The following is an 18,321-nucleotide window of genomic DNA, read 5'->3' as shown; positions in this document are numbered from 1 at the left end:
ATAACAAACTTGAATGAAATAACTTGAATCTTTTGAAACTTTGCCTAGGAAAAGTATCTCTTTACATTTATATTCTCTTAGATGCTAAGGAAAATAGCAATTTGTACTTCTATAATTATGAAGCAGGAATTTTGACATTTGATGAAATTTATAATATCAGAGTATTTCAGACATGCAAATTTACCATGACACAGTGATTTTTGTCGTCATTCTTTTATCTTGGAAAAATCTTTGTATGCCAAGTTATACATTTTAAGTCTCGTGTGTTTTTATAACCACTGAGATTGTGCTACTCCTGAATAGAAGAGCATCTAAACAAGTAGAAACAAGGTTACTCAGTTTTATTTTGCTTTTCAGAAAAAGATAGCAAGTTATGTTACTGATAATCTCTACACTGAGGAAGGGAGGATCCTGAACAAATAAACTAGGGAGGAACCCCTACCTTGTCTGTTGGGAAGGAGTCTTTGAACTACACCTAGCTTTGACAAATGGGAGGGGTTGATTCCTGATCACCTATGTTTTACAGGCAAAAAAAAAAAAAGCAGGGGCGGGTGTCGCGTTAAAGGGGTGTAGCTGATTAACCGTCACGGGCCCGTTTGGATTCAGAGTACTGAACCAGTCGGACATTCACCAAAACTGGGGGTCCGTTCGGACATTCACCAAAACGTAATAACCACCTGGGGGTCCGCTCAGACATTCACCAAAAACGTATTAACCACCTGGGGGTCCGTTCAGACATTCACCAACAATGCATCAACCGTCTGGGGGTCTGGTTAGATTCAGAACACTGAACTATCACGGATAACCACCCTCACCCTAGTTGCATTAATGAGAGCTATCACAATGCAATCAAGTATGGTTTATTACAGCAACAGATAATCAGGTTCTTTTGGATTGCCGGTGATAGTGACTATCTGCAAAAGCAAGCTAGTATGCATGAAATACACAGGTGTTACAGGGGTTCTAGGTGTGGGTTCTAGGTGTGGGTTCTAGGTGTGGGTTCTAGGTGTGGGTTCTAGGTGTGGGTTCTAGGTGTGGGTTCTAGGTGTGGGTTCTAGGTGTGGGTTCTAGGTGTGGGTTCTAGGTGTGGGTTCTAGGTGTGGGTTCTAGGTGTGGGTTCTAGGTGTGGGTTCTAGGTGTGGGTTCTAGGTGTGGGTTCTAGGTGTGGGTTCTAGGTGTGGGTTCTAGGTGTGGGTTCTAGGTGTGGGTTCTAGGTGTGGGTTCTAGGTGTGGGTTCTAGGTGTGGGTTCTAGGTGTGGGTTCTAGGTGTGGGTTCTAGGTGTGGGTTCTAGGTGTGGGTTCTAGGTGTGGGTTCTAGGTGTTGTAGGTGTTGTAGGTGTTGTAGGTGTTGTAGGTGTTGTAGGTGTTGTAGGTGTTGTAGGTGTTGTAGGTGTTGTAGGTGTTGTAGGTGTTGTAGGTGTTGTAGGTGTTGTAGGTGTTGTAGGTGTTGTAGGTGTTGTAGGTGTTGTAGGTGTTGTAGGTGTTGTAGGTGTTGTAGGTGTTGTAGGTGTTGTAGGTGTTGTAGGTGTTGTAGGTGTTGTAGGTGTTGTAGGTGTTGTAGGTGTTGTAGGTGTTGTAGGTGTTGTAGGTGTTGTAGGTGTTGTAGGTGTTGTAGGTGTTGTAGGTGTTGTAGGTGTTGTAGGTGTTGTAGGTGTTGTAGGTGTTGTAGGTGTTGTAGGTGTTGTAGGTGTTGTAGGTGTTGTAGGTGTTGTAGGTGTTGTAGGTGTTGTAGGTGTTGTAGGTGTTGTAGGTGTTGTAGGTGTTGTAGGTGTTGTAGGTGTTGTAGGTGTTGTAGGTGTTGTAGGTGTTGTAGGTGTTGTAGGTGTTGTAGGTGTTGTAGGTGTTGTAGGTGTTGTAGGTGTTGTAGGTGTTGTAGGTGTTGTAGGTGTTGTAGGTGTTGTAGGTGTTGTAGGTGTTGTAGGTGTTGTAGGTGTTGTAGGTGTTGTAGGTGTTGTAGGTGTTGTAGGTGTTGTAGGTGTTGTAGGTGTTGTAGGTGTTGTAGGTGTTGTAGGTGTTGTAGGTGTTGTAGGTGTTGTAGGTGTTGTAGGTGTTGTAGGTGTTGTAGGTGTTGTAGGTGTTGTAGGTGTTGTAGGTGTTGTAGGTGTTGTAGGTGTTGTAGGTGTTGTAGGTGTTGTAGGTGTTGTAGGTGTTGTAGGTGTTGTAGGTGTTGTAGGTGTTGTAGGTGTTGTAGGTGTTGTAGGTGTTGTAGGTGTTGTAGGTGTTGTAGGTGTTGTAGGTGTTGTAGGTGTTGTAGGTGTTGTAGGTGTTGTAGGTGTTGTAGGTGTTGTAGGTGTTGTAGGTGTTGTAGGTGTTGTAGGTGTTGTAGGTGTTGTAGGTGTTGTAGGTGTTGTAGGTGTTCTAGGTGTTCTAGGTGTTCTAGGTGTTGTAGGTGCGCAGCCTAGAAATAAACGCGTTAAAAGGATCAAAGACTCTATAGAGATTTATAAGCAAATATTCAGATCTCACCCAAAGGCGTCCCAATGGGGGGGGAAGAGAGGCTCAGCCCGTCGACTGATCCCAGGAGTCAGGAGGTCCTAAGGATGTTCTATGTCCTTGGGATGGTATCTCCCCTGACGATGGTATCTTCCCTAACATCCCCTCTCTCTTGGGCCAATTTATATTATTTTCTATCTTTTAGGTGGAGCTTGAGTGGCTCTAGTCAAGCATATCTTAGTTATGATTGGTGTAAAGTTTTCCCGTTTCCGTTTAAAGTAATAGGCTCCGAGAAATTCAGGGCGCATGCTCAGTGAGGGGTGGTCGCACCTTGGAGGCGGGTAGCTTTTGGGATGGAGGTGTGTTTTGGTATTATAATGATATTATAATGAGCAAAAAGTACACTAGGGTACAGCATTTGTCAAAACATGACAGGTCTTTGGCTTAGGGTGGCAAAAAGTGCAGCTTTGTGCACAAGAACAATCGAGGCCCCACCTGATTACAGAGCCTAGCCGTGGTGTCTCCACTCCACTCTACGCTCCGTGGTGTTCCTTAGAGCTAGCACACCAAGTTTCCCCAGCGCGATAGCATCTAAGGTTGGGAGCCTAGGGAATGCTCAGATAATGCAGTTATGCCCTACCCTGAAAGCCTCTTCAATGCTGTACCTTTTCCTTAAAAATGTGAATGTTAGTTTTATTTTCCTAGTTACTTCAGGCATTTACACCACAGCGGGGGAGTTGGAGAGGAGAGATTTTCAGTCATGGGGTTTTAGTGTAATACTGCTTTGACTCATCGAGCATATTCAGCTGTTCCAGCTTCTGTACTAGTTCCACTTGTTCCTCAGTGCATTTAGATAGAATTGAAGTCCCTTTTCTAGCTTGGAGAAACAGTACAATTTTCTTTTCATACTGAGCGGGGAAATACTAATGTTACTGTGAAATTTGAAACTGAACTCTTTGCTTTGTAAGCCTTTCAGCTTGTCTTTGTACAAAAGTGCATGAACTTTTAAATTCAGGTTGCTATTTCATTAAAATTTGTATCAAACTTTTGCAATCACCTACTCTTAAGCATATAATTACATTGACTGAATCTCTTCAGGGAGTCACAAAAGAAATAATATTTAAAGTAGGATAGCAAGTAGCATTAAAATAACTGATATGGTATAGTAGCTTTAAGTCTTGTCCTAGAACAAATGTTCCTACTGTTTGTTGGCCCCCAGGTTGCACGTAGTGACTTCTAATGACCTGGACTGGAAGCATCAGCTTGTTTCTCTAAACCTTTTAATTCTTTTGCTGCCTCACTCTTCCCTGAGGGACTTTGGCCTTCAAAAAAGGAATTCAGATGCCCACGTTTGAAGTTGGGGGGGGATTGTGGGTTAGCAGACTGGATCCACCAGTAGTGACAACACAGTGAGATTTCCTGTGCTCAGCAAAAGTTAATCTTTTTGTCTTTTAAAGAAATTGTTCCTATTATGTGTTCCTATGATGACTCAATGGGCTTTATTCTTGCCTCCCCATGCCTGTCCTTTTGACTTTGCATATGTGTGCAGGACCAGAAAAACTCTTCTCTGGTTAAAGACAGTAAGGCTTAGGGAATGCTAAAAGACTGTTTTCCATGTAAAGAAAGAATAAAGCATACACACTTAAGAATATTTTAAAAATACTTCTAATAGACACATTACTAATGTTATTTTCAGCTTGCTGTCTGTGGTGCAGGACGTACTTAAGTTATTACTGACGGGTCCTCTATCCTATCTTCCTTTTAATTACACAACTGTTTAATATATTTGCATTGTACAGTCCAATGTGTAAATGTGTTTAGGCATACTTAAAAATAATTTTTGTAGTCAACAAACCATAACAGCTGTGCAGAATTTGTTTAGAAATAAATGCTTTGTATTTAATAGATTGACCTAATAAAAATATCTGTTACTTTGGACTAATTGTTTTCAGTAGGGTCAGCCTGGCTGTGACTTTGCCTTCACATTTCTGTGGTGATTAAATATAATCACCTGGGGAAGATGAGCTCAATTCTCTGGATAAATTGGTTTTAATTCAGAACTCTTTCTTCTTAGCGTTATGTTGTCAACAGAGTACATGGGCTTAAATCAAAAGTTACAAACCTTCATTAACTCAGTTTGGTTTTACTTACTACTAAGTGTTTTAAGAATGTATTTTTTCCTAATGCTTTTTATGTAAGAGGTAGGTTGCGGAAACAAAGCTGAGATTGTTTTTTTGCAGTATTAGCTGTAGCTTGACATCAAGTTAACATTGCATCTAGACTCTTGGAAGTGACTTCCTGATAGAAATTTTGTCTCAGTTTTAGAGCAAAACACTTTTTGAGAATATACACAAGAAAATGCAGGATGTCCTTAAGTGGAGTAAAATACAAATTAGTTTCATGGCCAGAAATGCACACTTTGGAATGCATTCATATATTTCTGTGACTGCATACATAGAGTATACTTGAAACTGAAAGAATATATACATGCCATATATATATGCACACATAGCATGTATATGTGTATTTATGCATATAATTTTATCTGAAATTTGTCATAATGTTACTGCAGTATTTTCCTCATGTAGGAAAAAACACTGAGTGGATAGATGGCAAACTGAAGTATTTTTTGTTAAACATATGTGATGTGTGCCCTAAATAAAATTGTAACTGCTTAACTTAATGCTTAAGATTTAGGTTTTTATTCTGTGTTAGAAATAGCTCATCATACATTACTATAGCAGACAGGAGGCTGTATTGCTTGTAGCGTTTTGACAGAAGGAGGGGTTGGCTACAAAAATAGTTTCACACTCTTTTTATTAAGTGCTTTACAATTTATGATCATTTTTGAGCAGTCAGCTCAAGAATAAAATATTAGAAAATAAATGCTTAAAAAATACTATCAAAATAACTGTTCCATTTATGAAGCTGTGCGCATCTTGATTTCTACAGTGCATTTGCTTCTGAATGATACTGTAATTTATATCTGTTATCTGAGATTTTTTCCCCCTTACCTGTAGGGAAAAAACAAACAAACAAAAAACACTACCAAAAACCAAACCAAAACAAAAAAAACACAAAACAAGTCTAAATGTCTTTGATACAACATAGTGGATAGTGAGTTGAAGTACATGTGTAGCTCTCAGGTCCCACTAGAAAGGGTTTCCCAGACTGAAAAAGTTTCCATATAGGAGAACCCTATTTTCACCTAGTGCTTTAAGTTCATCAGATGCTCAGTAGATGAATAAAAGCAGGGATGTAAGCAGCTTGTTAGAGCAGAACAGCAAATCTCTTAACCATAGCAAATCACTTGACTGATTTTTGGCTCTTTTTACAGTTTAAAGACTGAAAAATAAGTTAATCTTGAAAGTGATGAAAATCCAGTGGCATGTCTAGAAGCTAACTGACCCTGCTTAGTTCTCATATTCAGGTGGTGTTCCAAGGCTAAGAATAAATATTTTCAGACTAGTGTACTCTTATGTTGCTGCTGTGTTCACATGTATCTTTCTGCCTGTGACATTTTCTTCTCTGAAAAAACACAAAGGGAAGTCTTAGGGAAATTTAGAGGTGATTCAAAGTTTTATTAGAAATGCACATGCCCCAGAAACGTAAGCATTGCTGTGCTGTAAGAGGAGAAATTGTATTTTGTAATGAAATGCTTTTTTGTAAAAGGCAGCAAAAGTGTATGTGTGAAACAATGTGATAGGAGCCTAGTGTTAAAGTTGCACAAAGGAAAGAGGAGGATATTGCAAGAAAAAGGAAGAGAATCACCAGGGAAACATTTTTAACTACATTCCTACCTTGAAGGTCTGGGAAAGCTTTGCAGAAGATGCTGTTAACCTGTGATCAGCATACTTGCGAGTGCTTCTGTGTGTGGCTTGTTCATACTGTTATGGGTATGGTGCTCCCAGTCTGCTCCTCTCATCTGGGGACAAATCGTGCTTCTTGTTCAATAATGAAGGATTTAGGGCAGAGGGTGTAGGATAAGGATAAGAAACGTCTTGCTCTGTTGAGCACTGTGTATGTACGTTCTTTTTGTGGGTTCAGAGCTGCATTGCTGTACAGCCTCAGTCAATAGTTTCTGGCCTTCTTAACAGCTCAGGTCTGTGAACTGGCAGCCTGGGATCTTGCCTTTGGTCTTTGTTTTTTTTATGCCACCTGTTTAGTTACTTTATGGAGGAGTTTTCTGCAGAAGTACTTGGTACCTTGTCAGTTACTTCCTTTGGTGCCAGTCTACTCAGTGCAGGTTTAGAAATGGTAACATGGAAATAATTGAAAAAGTAAACACTTTTCTCATTTTTCGTATACTGCATAAAAGTCAAGTAAGAGACTGATGATACATGTAAGTAAAATATATCACTAAGCAAGTTTAGAAGTTTCTGCTATTTATAATTCGAAAGTGATCTTGCTTGAGAGGAAAAAATACAGAAATCAAACCCCTCAAATAGTGGAGTGGTCCCAAGAAGCTGTTTAATCTGAGCAGTTATCATAGTCTTAAAACTTGTAAATACTGAAGAAAAGCAGATCTCCAGTTTGGTGTGTTTTCATAGCATTTTTCTAGGAATAATTATTTCCTCTGCAATCTAGGGATGGGTGACAAAGCAATATAGATGTAATATGAAAATGGAAATAGTATATTAAGTGGGCATGGTGTACTCCAGAGGGGTCATTTTTTTTCCCCACTTCTTAAAATATGTACTATGGTGTTATTTTGAAGACTTAAAATAGGAGAATAATATAACAAGACCTTCTGTTATGTTAGGAAGAGCTCATATAAAGCGTATATTCAGATAATTGTTTCCCAGGGAATGTCTACCTGTTTTGTGACCATCAGGAAGAAGGCGGTTTGTTTATATTTTCTACTTATTTGAGGATAGGTGACTCATTTCTCCTGTGGTTCCTTTGTAAGTGAAAAGCATTTGCCTATTTTTAGAGTACCTAGCACTGATAGGTACTTTTAATTCTGAATTTTTTTTACATTGACTGTTTGATAAGTAGCGTGCTGAATGGTAGGAGATGATTAAGTTGGGTGGTGCTTGGGTTCATACAGTTTTAGAAATGTTCAGTTTACTGTTACTGGTTTTCATTTAGAGGTTTTAATTAGATTGCTTGTAAACTAAATGGAAAACTTAACAGGACCAGAAGTACACAAAAGAAAGTAGGTATTTGAGCACTAACATTGCCTTGTATCCCAAATAATCTTGTTGATGTCAGAATGGAGAAGTAGCTGCTTTCTGGATGTCCATTGGTTGATTTAAATACTAGTCAATGTGTGGGAATGACTATATTGCTTAAGTTGGATTTTACTCGATAAATGACAGATATACATGGTATTTGAGGAGTTACTTTTGCAAAGGTGATGTATTGATTGTCCTTGGCATTTTCTTATAACAGCAGCATTACTAATATATAATTAAAATACGCAATCAAATCCTTGGACTTGGTAGAGCAGGCAGATGCAGACTTTTAAAAATGTTTAGTAGTTGGTGGCACTGACTGTCCACTCAGTATGAAGAAGGAGAGTAACATCATTTCCTTAGTTATAAGACAGTTATAACTATTTATAATATTTTAATTGTTATAATGATTAGGTATAAGATGGTTTCTGTGTGGTGGTAAATGCAAAAGCAAAATTTTATGAATTCAAAATTGAGTTTTTTTTTCGTGTGGTTGTAAGACCTGCTATTTAACGTCTTTCCAATTAATTTTTAGACCTTCAATGCAAAGAAAGCATGATCTAGTAGTCTGGTATTACATGTGTGTATGAGACTGCACACATTATTTATAATGCATGCAGACAAGCGTGGCTGTTGGCATGTAAATACATAAATTCTACCAAAAGTAGATTCCTGAATGATTAAAATGCATACTTGCTCTTTGCAGGGCTAGCGTTACTTAATATTTATAGCATATACATACTTGTCCTATACAGCAAATGTCTGTTCGTCATTCTTTGAGTAACGGTTTCACTGAAATTTTTGCTAGTATTAATGCTGTTAATATGTAATTAAGAACTTCTGTAAAGACCTGGGAGACCTAGTTTTGAATTAGTCCTGGGTTATGACCTTCCTGGATTGTTTTAGTTCGTTGCCTGTGGTTATGGTAACAGCTTTAAATGCACAAAACTATTTTGGGGAAACATCTTCAATAATAATGATCAGAAACAGCAATTATTGCGCAGTGATTTCATCCCCAAAATAAACTTAATGTAGGGTTTACTTACGAAAAATCTATCACTGTGTTACTAAATATTCTTAAAATGCTTTAAAATAAATATAAAAATCCTGCTCTTTGTTCCATTATTTATTGCCAAGTAGTGTAACAGGGTGTTGGCTTTTTTGTGATAGGATTAAGCTGTCCTGATGAACAGAAAAAATGTCATGATATACAAAGACTTATTCTACAGATTTTAAAATAAATATCTTGAACGGTGTTGATTCTGTCTACAGTGGCAATGTGATTTTTTTTTAATATGAGGGAGTTAATATAGTTGAAGCTTTCATATTTTTCCTAGAAACCTGATCCGTTTATGCACAATGTGCTATTAAATCCTCCATTCCATTTTTAATCTATTGCCTTATAAAACTCCCCTCTGTCATTAGCCCTGGGAGGTCACCAAACTGAGCGCAGAGTTGCAGAGTGGTCCCTGATGGACACCTGCGTGACCGTCTGCTTCGTCAGTTCTTCAGGCAATTTGTGAGCTGCTGGGGTGGGGGGGGGTGGGGGGATTAGATTGTTGATAGCGTCCCTACAAGGACTGCTATTAACAGCATGCTACTCTCTGCTTCTCTACTGCAGAAGACAGAGTGATGTTTGTGTTCCCATAGCATGTTGTAAAATGCATGAGATTTTGCTCATCCTCCTTGGAAATGAGAATAGGAAAATGAGAGCATCCTGAACAAGAAGCTATTAGAAGAGCATGCAGAAACCTGCAGCGATTTATGCTTTATTTTGTCTTCCTAGCTATGGATTAGAAGGACTGATTTTTGCAATGGGCTTTTTCCATAATGGCATTCTTGTATTGTTTGGTCAGAGCTTGCACAGGAGGAAAACAGGCTGCTGAATTTAGTCACTGATCTCTATTAGCCGTGGCCTAAGGCTATGCTGAGATTTATATCCCATTTGTATTGTTGCAGCTCAAAAGAAGAATGTTCAGAGGATGACAAGTGTATTCTGAGTAGGTATGTTGTTTCATTTTTATATGAAACCCATTTTTCTGCTTTCATTGGTCAGAAACGAGGCTAATAGGAAGAGAATATAGTACAGTGCTGCAGTGTCCCTGTTAAGGTAGAACAATAGCATCAGAAATAGTTCTTTAAAAATTAGCTGCTTTTATTAAATAAAGCTGCATTGTGCTGGTGTGCACAGTGCAGTCTTTTTTTTTAAACATATACTGCAGTCAGCGCTTCCCTAACGAGGTGGCACTATTGTTGAGTTAGAACGATAGAATCATCATATTGCTTTAGGGGACAGCAGGATTTAAAAGGAGATGCCTTGCAGCCCTTTTTTACAGATTGGAAGCATCGGTTTAAGGGCATTGGCAGAATCATTTCCTTGTTCTTAGCAGCAGCCACTGCTGTGTCAGTAGTGTGTGGAATGGAAGTCCTAGTTGGTAGTCTGTTATGGAAACGCTGTTTACTGTTATTGTAGTACCGTGGTGACAACATGCCATTGAAATGGAAAACGAGCTCTCCTGCTATCTGGAAATTCCCAGTTCCTGTGCTTAAAACATCCAGGTCATCGCCACTTTCTCCAGCATACATGTAAGTGAGAGAAATGAGGATAATAAGGTGGGATTTCTTTCGTGAGACTACCCTGTGGCAAAATACCCTGTTATATATTAAATGACATTGGGACCCAGAATCTTACCTCGTTTTATATGTAGACCCTCTAGATTTTATCCTGGATGTTTCATGATGGATGTTGTGTCGAGTCTTTCCCTCTTTGTTGAAATGTAGAGAAATTGTGCAGATTAAGCCATATTCATAATATTGTAAATGTTCATTTGAAAAGTTCATGTTGATGTTAATTTGTAGAGCTGATCTTGAATTGGGAAGTTTGAGGCAGGCTTTATTTGTAGTATATATGCTAACATTTCCTTCTCTTGATTATTACACTTGGAAATTGAATGTGGAATCACCTGCTCTATTGTAGTGCACTTTTGTCTGTGTTGGTTCTTATATAAAAAAAATCATCTTGCTTTGGTCTTGATTTATCCTATAAAGTCTTAGCATTAATATAAACTGAATGTCTTTATGATTTTTAAGAGTTAAAATAAAAGCTTAAAAGATGCATATAAATCATTCCTATCTGAATGTTTACGTAGTTACTCAGTTTGTCCATGTAATGTAGCTTTACATAAGTGAGTATTTTAATACACGTGAAAACATTATGCCTTTGTCTTGCCAAATATTGGTGGAGCTTTTGTTCACCTTTTGTTGCTGGAGTTCTGTGTTAGCATATACAGGTGGCTTTTTTCCTTCTGTGAAATAAAACTAAACATAGGGTACTAAATTGCTTCTGCCTTTAAAGAAGCAGCTCTTTCAAAATGAGAGAGAGTTGCTTTTAAATGCACAAGTGATTGTGTAGATGACTTCTGTATCTGAAAAATTATTGCTGTTACTTTCCAATAGTATTCCAGCTTAATAGCTACAGTATTAGTACTTTTAAAGTTTATTATTTTTTTTGCAGGTAGGCTTTTGCTTCAACTGTTGTTGAACATGCTATATAAAACAAGCAATAAAAATAGGTATTTTCAGGTTCTTTAAATGTCTTCTTTTGGTTGGTGCTGAGAATTGCATTGATAAACAGTGGAGCCAAAGCAATACAAGAGGCACAATCTATGCCTGGTCACTATTGTTCTCAGAAAGTCTAGGGCTTAAGGAGCAAACCTGATTGTATTGAACCCGTGCAGTGTATGCTCCTGTTTTAAGATTAATTTTCACGGAAGAGCTTAAGCTTTTTCTCTCATTGGATGCATCATCAAATATGCTTAAGGCTATCAGAAAATAAGCTATTTCCAGTAAATTGTTACTATGAGTTTTTTTTAATACTTTGCATTTAGTCATATTACAAGAGTGGTGAGGCTTTTGAACATATTTTGTGGAAATAATATCTTTAGTGTTGTCTATGTTTTTGTTTTTTAAACTACAGTATTTGCTAAATGCAAGCAAAATCAGAAATAGCCTAATGTGCTGCTGAAAATTTCTTTTGTTTGTCACCTTTAAATTGTTAATCTAGCTCCGTATGCTTCAGCTTTTATGATAGGGATCATATAGCTGATTATCTCAATGTGTTGAAAGTATGTGAGCAGGTTTAGTGATCATGCTTAACTATATGATGCTGAGCTTATCTGGAGCATGAGAAATATGTGATTAGCAACCTTAATCATCTTATAATGATTCAGTGTGTCCCAATGTTTATGAAGACACGTATTCAGTGGCACACAGTCCTGATGTTAGCAGGACTCTTAAATCTAATGTTAAAATTATTCTCACACTTTTTAACAAAAAATGAGAAACATTATAAAATGGCATCTATTTGATAATGAGTATATATCAACTGATAAAAACAGCCTTGTAATTTAGGTTGACCAGTAAAATACATGATAGAATATTTAATCTTTGTGGAGATTATGCTAAATTTGCTAAATGCTTTACCTGATACATTTTTCACATTTGCATTTGTAAGTTTTCTTTCACAATTAATATTCTGCTTGCTGGCAAAAGGCTTATGTATCAAGCAAAAGACTCAGGAGTGACACGCAAAATGGAACATCTATTGATGTAAAACAAATAGAACTACTAAATTTACAAATGAGCACTTTTATACTTGATAATTTGGATCTAGAGTATACAAATGTATAATTGAAGTCTTAATCCCTGTAATAATGTCTTAATCTCATAGGGTTGTTGTCCAATTTGTAACATAGAGTAGGAAGATCTTAAAGGTATGTTTTTTTGGACTTGCAATGAAATTCCAATTTTTCCTTAAGGTGACTGTAATGTTAAAAGATTCATCCTACTTATGATTTATAAGTAACTTATCTTAAACTGAATGTAAGGTCACACAGATTTTATTGGTGTTTTATTTGGTTTGTGTACCTGATACCTGAACTCTGCCTTAGTTTCCCTTTACTGGAATGCCAAGACTCGTGGTTATGAGCATGGTTGGCTGCTGGGATGAAGCAGGCAGCTATGTACAAAGTACCACTGTAAAATGGTTAATTGGCCTGTGAGCTGTGCAGTTGAATCAGTTTAACTGCTGTTTCTGCTTTAAAAGTTTGCGGTGGTTCCAAAGGTGCAGAATGAGTAGAAAGAGCTTACGTGAGAGAGTCCTCTGCTTCAGGAAACTTGTATCCAGGTAGTATATAAAATAAGGGACACGATGAAGTTGAGCTAATGGATTTGTAGGCAAGTACATGGCTGTTACTGGGAAGTCTGTCGTTTTCGCTGGGTCTGGTACCGCTTTCTTGGCAATGGAAAGGAGAAGCAATGAATCACTGCCTCTAGGCTGGTGATACTGCTTCCCACAGTTACAGGTACAGCTGCAGTTTCAGGGACACTTCCAGAAAGCCCTCACGTCATATGGAGCATGAAGTGTCCCTCTGCAGAGAAATGCAGACTTCCTCTGACTTCTGGTGGTGCTGGTCCAAATAGCTTGAGCTTTCCCTCAAGTCAATCAAGAGATCTGATGACATTTCATAGATAAAAAGAGATATTATAATTGGAGTACTGGCATGTGACCAATATGTATAGGTATAATGCAGTCTGACTTAGTGCACAAGTTACGAATGTGGGGATGTGTGCTTTCATCAAGCCATTTTACATTCTCTTTCATGGGGTTTTTAGAACATAAATTCCTTTTGTTGAAATTAGTGCAAAAGCTCGTACAGCAAGTGCAAGCTTCACTGGTGTCATTATATTCATATGTGAGGTTGTGTTGACTACATGGGGACAGACCTAGGTGACTTCATGTTAGTGGGTGCAGGTGAGCAGTTTCAGCAAGTGAATTGGAGGGGAGGATGAAGTGAATAATTACAAATTGGAAACATGTGATTTCTTAGAACTGCAAGTATTCATTGATAACCTCATTTTAAAAACAAATAGCCTGCACAGATTGATGTAAGTACAAGTTAAATTGAAGCTCTACTTCGAGGGTGAGCAGCAGCTCAATTTAGTTATGTACAGCAGAGCAGTTTCAAGGTGTAATAGAAAACACACACTAATTATTGATTGTTCACAATGCCATCAACTAATATCAACTTATATATCAGGAATTTAATGGAGAATTCTTTCTTATTCACAGTAGCAATGTCATTTATTACTGTTTTTCAATGCTGCGCATAGCTTGCATTGACATGAATGGAAGAAATGTTTGTGGAAAGTCTGGAGATTAAACTATTGTGGCACACATCTACAAATAAATCAATAGTAACATTTCAACAGTACAAAACAGCAAAAAAAAAATCAGTAGTAGAAACAATGATGAGGAGAGCCTCTAATCCTATTTCGTGTGAACATGTTTTCAGTAAAAAAGTGTTTAAAAATAGGTACAATGAAAAAATAAAAGCGTAGTATCATGTCTGTAAACTTAATGACTGCTATCCTTTTACGTTTAATAATGTTTTGATATTTTAAAATGGAAATTATCTTTTGAATTTATTTTCATAAGTGACTAATTATGGGACAAATAAATGCATTGTTCCAAATACATAGCTATCAAAGGGTTTGCAACACAGTATATCTATCCTGAGTGATCTGTTTTGTAAGATGTCCAATCGGAGATGCTGTGCAGTAATAGAAATCAGTTACTGTGCAGAAAAGTAGAATAAATTCGTAATACTCTGGAGTAATCAGTGTTGGTTTTAGCTGCTTATGTAGGTTAATGCTTCTGTGTTTTTTCAAGTCTTTAATTTGCTCTACAATGAGCTCTTTGAATTTATGCTATACGATTATAAGCACGGAAAGGTGTGTATACATAATTCATCAAAAACCTCTGTATTGGGCAGTATTCTTTTATACGACCACCCCGTGTGTCTACTGTCTTCATTTCTCATTTTTTTAAATGCATTTGTTGGGCTATTGAGCATTAGACAGACCATTCACACCAAAACAAAAACTTACCTGTCTTTGGCAAGTTTTCTATTCTAAACAGTTACTTCCTGGATATTTTAAATTTCAACATGTTGAAAGTCAATGTATAGTCACCGCAATTTTTTTTAAATAATTTGTCAATGCATGCCAGCAACTGAATAGGGCAGGTAGGAAATTGAAATGGTTTGTTTTGTAAATTGAAGACATTTTGTACACAAACACCTCATTTATGTCTGCTTGTCTTATTTTTTTTCTTTTTAAATAATAGGTATTTCAGTAGGTTATTCTAAGTTTGAAATGTGAAATTTCATCATGGTAATAAACTGCCAAAACAAAAGAAACTTGTCATGAACTTTCCCAGTGCTACTGATTTTTCTAGACAGACCTTCATAGGTGATTCTATCTATGGCTTATAGGTTCTCAGAATCACCTTGTCCTCACACAACATAGTGTTGCAATATTGACTTTATGCTGTGACATATTAAAGTACTTTTATTGAAATATGTTGAGTGTATTGCTCAGCCTATTCTGCCAGAATGCCACTTTTGCCAGTTGGCCATTTTTTGCCATAATTTATCGTAGAAAAACCTTGTTGTGCAATCACTTTATATTTTCTGGCTTTTACAGTGTTGTATGGTAGTTTCTGTTGAAGTTTTGATATGAATATTTGCATATTTTCCTAGAGACTACTTGGTGGATTTTAAAGCAATAGTCACTATTCTACTTGGTGGTAGTAGTAGGAATTGTAGTGTGATAATATGTAGATATAACACTAAAATGGAAATGTATGTTCATAATCACTGCTAGACATTTTTTTTACAGTACTAATAACACTATTGCAATGTCAGCTGCAGAAATATATATATTTTTTCCTGGCATTGACAGGTGCCTCGTGTTATCTGATGTGCATACGTTTAAACTCTCTAATAATGTGAGGGAAGGGTAATTTACAATTTGAAATGATTAAAATTGCTATAATCTCCCCAGGAGAACATAGTAAAGGAACACTAAAACAACTGTGAGAAGTGACAAAGCAAGAAGAATGGTAGAACAGACCTAGACAGCAGAAAGAACAAGGGTTAATATGCAAAATGTATGTCAGAATCTTGCTTACTTTTTTGCTGGCCTTTAAGCACTCAAAATTATCCTTTGTAATGCACTGAGGTAAGGGGTTGGGGGGGGGGGGACATGTTACTGTTTTGGGACAGAAAGATCAAGTAGGGAGAGGAGTTGTTGCAGGGATACAGTGGAATATATACTCTATCACCAAGTCTTGAAAGTGTGGGTACCACCATAAGCATATATGGATTTTAGCCCGTTAATTTTGCTTTCATTCTGAGGAACTGTTCTGCTAAGTTAATGATTTTTGTGTATATATGAAAACTAAACTTAAAGCCATTAGGTAGAACTGTAAGCTCCTAGTGCATGCTAAATGTTTTTATGTGTTCTGTAGTGCACAGGAAGTGTTAGGCTGTCTAAATAAAATTAGGACCTTCTTTTTGAACATCTAAGACCAACATGAAGGTCAGAGGATAGGATGTGCAGAGTCAGTAAAGCCTAAAATGTGAAGCCTCTGAGTGACTTGTGTTCTACAGTTTCAGACTTCAAGGAAATAAATTTGTTCTGCTTCTTCAGAAAAGCTATAAAGCATGTGTATATGCTTTTCTTTTTGTTTTTAATGGTAGGAAGCAATACACTAACACCCACTTTGGCAAAATGTCATTAGAGAACCATTTCTAATTTAGCATCATTAAACAATCTGAGTCTGCAAATTTAAGCTATAAATGGCTAAATGAATGTAAACCCTTTGTCAAACAGATAAATGTGGATGTGATACTGAGGCTCCCAGAGAGACTAAATACAGTTAGGAACAAAAGCTTTATAGCAATGACTGAGCCAAATATTGCTTTGTTTCTGTGGAAAACATATTTGATTTAACTAGTGGGCTGTAATTATACAGCAAACAGCTTGAGACTTCTGATAGTTTAGTTGTTTAAGAAAGAATTTTAAGGAGAATATTTTCCACGTACGTGTCTTGGGAAGTCATACCTAAACAGTTGATGTTGCTCAGTCCTTTTCTGCTGGCTTTGGTCACAAAGTGTGCTTATATCAAGTAATATAAAAACATTCAAGTGATGTTAGGAATATCCTTAGTTCTGCGTCCCGCTTTCCACCAAGGTTCATTGGCATTTGTGAACAGTAATTGCTGCTTTAATCACCTGAGTGTTTCCAGAATTTCATTTATTTCTGTTTGCGTCATGGGCTTGTATGCTTGGGCAGAAACTCTTTTGCCAAAGGTGATTATCAAGTGTTGAAGTTCAAATAGTACTGACTGTTTTTTCTTAAGGAAAAAAAAGAAAAAGTTGGGAATGGCTTTACTTTATGTACTACTCTCCAAAACTTTATTTCTAGAATAGCTCGAATAGGTTCCCTTGAGCCTGACAGATTACAATGAGGTTGTCTGATCCATTCCAGTTGGTTTGTATGTGTTATAGTTCCCCTATTAGCTTAGATACCTATGGTGATTGTACTTGCAAAGCTGTGCAGACTGCTTTGCTTCAGTACTTAATTTCTGCCTTAGACATGGTTTAAAGCTGTGGTGAAAATGCTGAAATGGTACTATAAATAGTAGATAGTGCACATCTCCCAGTCAGAATTACTTTTTCTAAAAATGTAACGCTTTACTTGTCTTTCTCTTTCTGTAGGACTGATTAACTGTTCCCCTTGTCGTAGGCTTGACTTCTTCTGCATATGCATTTCCTACAATTCTTTCAGTGCCATTGCAGCTCATTTTCTCAGGCAGTTACCCCCACAGCTTCTGTTCTTTGTGAAGTGTTAATGTGTAGAAGAGGGCTGCAGCAACAAGGAGCAATGATCATTGCAGATTTAATCAATTTTTTCTTGATATGAAGCTGGGTCAAGATCAGAGGCTGATCACTGCAATGAGTATCTCATGCTGTAACTGTGTCCAAACAGAAATTGAACTTGGCAACCCACCTGCCTTTGCTTACTGCCCTGTGGAAAACCTTATACCCTTTTCTGCTGCTGCTGCCCATGGCTAGAGCAATGTGAAAGTAACGTACAACTTGATACATAAAGACTGGCTTTCTGTCCTCATTTTGTAATGCTTAAAGAACAACCTTGGTTTAAAGGAAATGTGGACAAATGACAAACTGGAACATCAGTTCGTTTAATTTAACAGTAAGCTTTATTTTAATAACATTTCTTCTGGAGTGGAGATCTAGAGTTCAATGTCGTGGTACCAAACAAATGTTTTCATCTTCTGCTGTTACTGCCCTTCTAATCTATAAACCAGGTCAAGTGTAAAAACTGAGATATTCAAATATAAACACCCCAGGTGAGTACTACTCTGAACTAGCTGACTTAACTATTTTGAAAATGGCAACCACAGTAGTGACAATGCAGTGTTAATTCATTTGAGGTAAAGGCTTGTAAACTTCTGATTTTGGTGGCCCCTTTCAGATGAACAGCATTAAAATGGAATTCTAAGAAATTGCAGTAACCTGGTAAGGCCAAAGTGTTTCTAGTTGTATTACCAGCCTCTAGTTCATCTATTAAAAATATGGCTTTTAAACAATGACATTGGAAGCTGATAGCATGGGACTTACAGTCAGTTAAAAATAAAATAATAATAATAAAATGATTCCTGCTCATAATGCTTTTTTGTATGACAGATCATTTAGGTAGTGCCTTCCAGTGCTGTTCCTGTGTTCGTCCGAGTTTCAGATGTTTAGCAACAGCAAAAGATACAGAATATGTCACCAATTGCCCT

General features: G+C 37.2%; 1 protein-coding gene across 8 annotated transcripts in view; it reads left to right on the top strand.

Moving 5' to 3' along the window:
* The window catches only part of KLHL13 (kelch like family member 13), a 75,441-nt gene that overhangs the window by 30,328 nt on the left and 26,792 nt on the right, over window positions 1-18,321 (top strand). The window contains exons 1-2 of one of the 8 annotated variants that reach the window (XM_005031179.6): window positions 9,587-9,614; window positions 10,084-10,196. The exons of 4 other annotated variants lie outside the window; for them this stretch is intronic. In XM_005031179.6, the coding sequence (XP_005031236.1) occupies window positions 10,099-10,196 (98 nt within the window). In that variant the 5' untranslated portion in view covers window positions 9,587-9,614; window positions 10,084-10,098. Of the gene's footprint in view, window positions 1-9,519; window positions 9,615-9,902; window positions 10,197-12,673; window positions 12,796-18,321 lie in introns of those variants that run through there. 3 more of the 8 variants (XM_021279655.4, XM_027464941.3, XM_013109946.5) reach the window with 3 other exon arrangements.

The sequence above is a fragment of the Anas platyrhynchos genome, chromosome 10 (genome assembly GCF_047663525.1).
Source record: "Anas platyrhynchos isolate ZD024472 breed Pekin duck chromosome 10, IASCAAS_PekinDuck_T2T, whole genome shotgun sequence".
NCBI lineage: Eukaryota > Metazoa > Chordata > Aves > Anseriformes > Anatidae > Anas > Anas platyrhynchos.
Note: the sequence above shows the minus strand (reverse complement) of the source record. Positions and strands in the feature narration are given on the sequence as shown.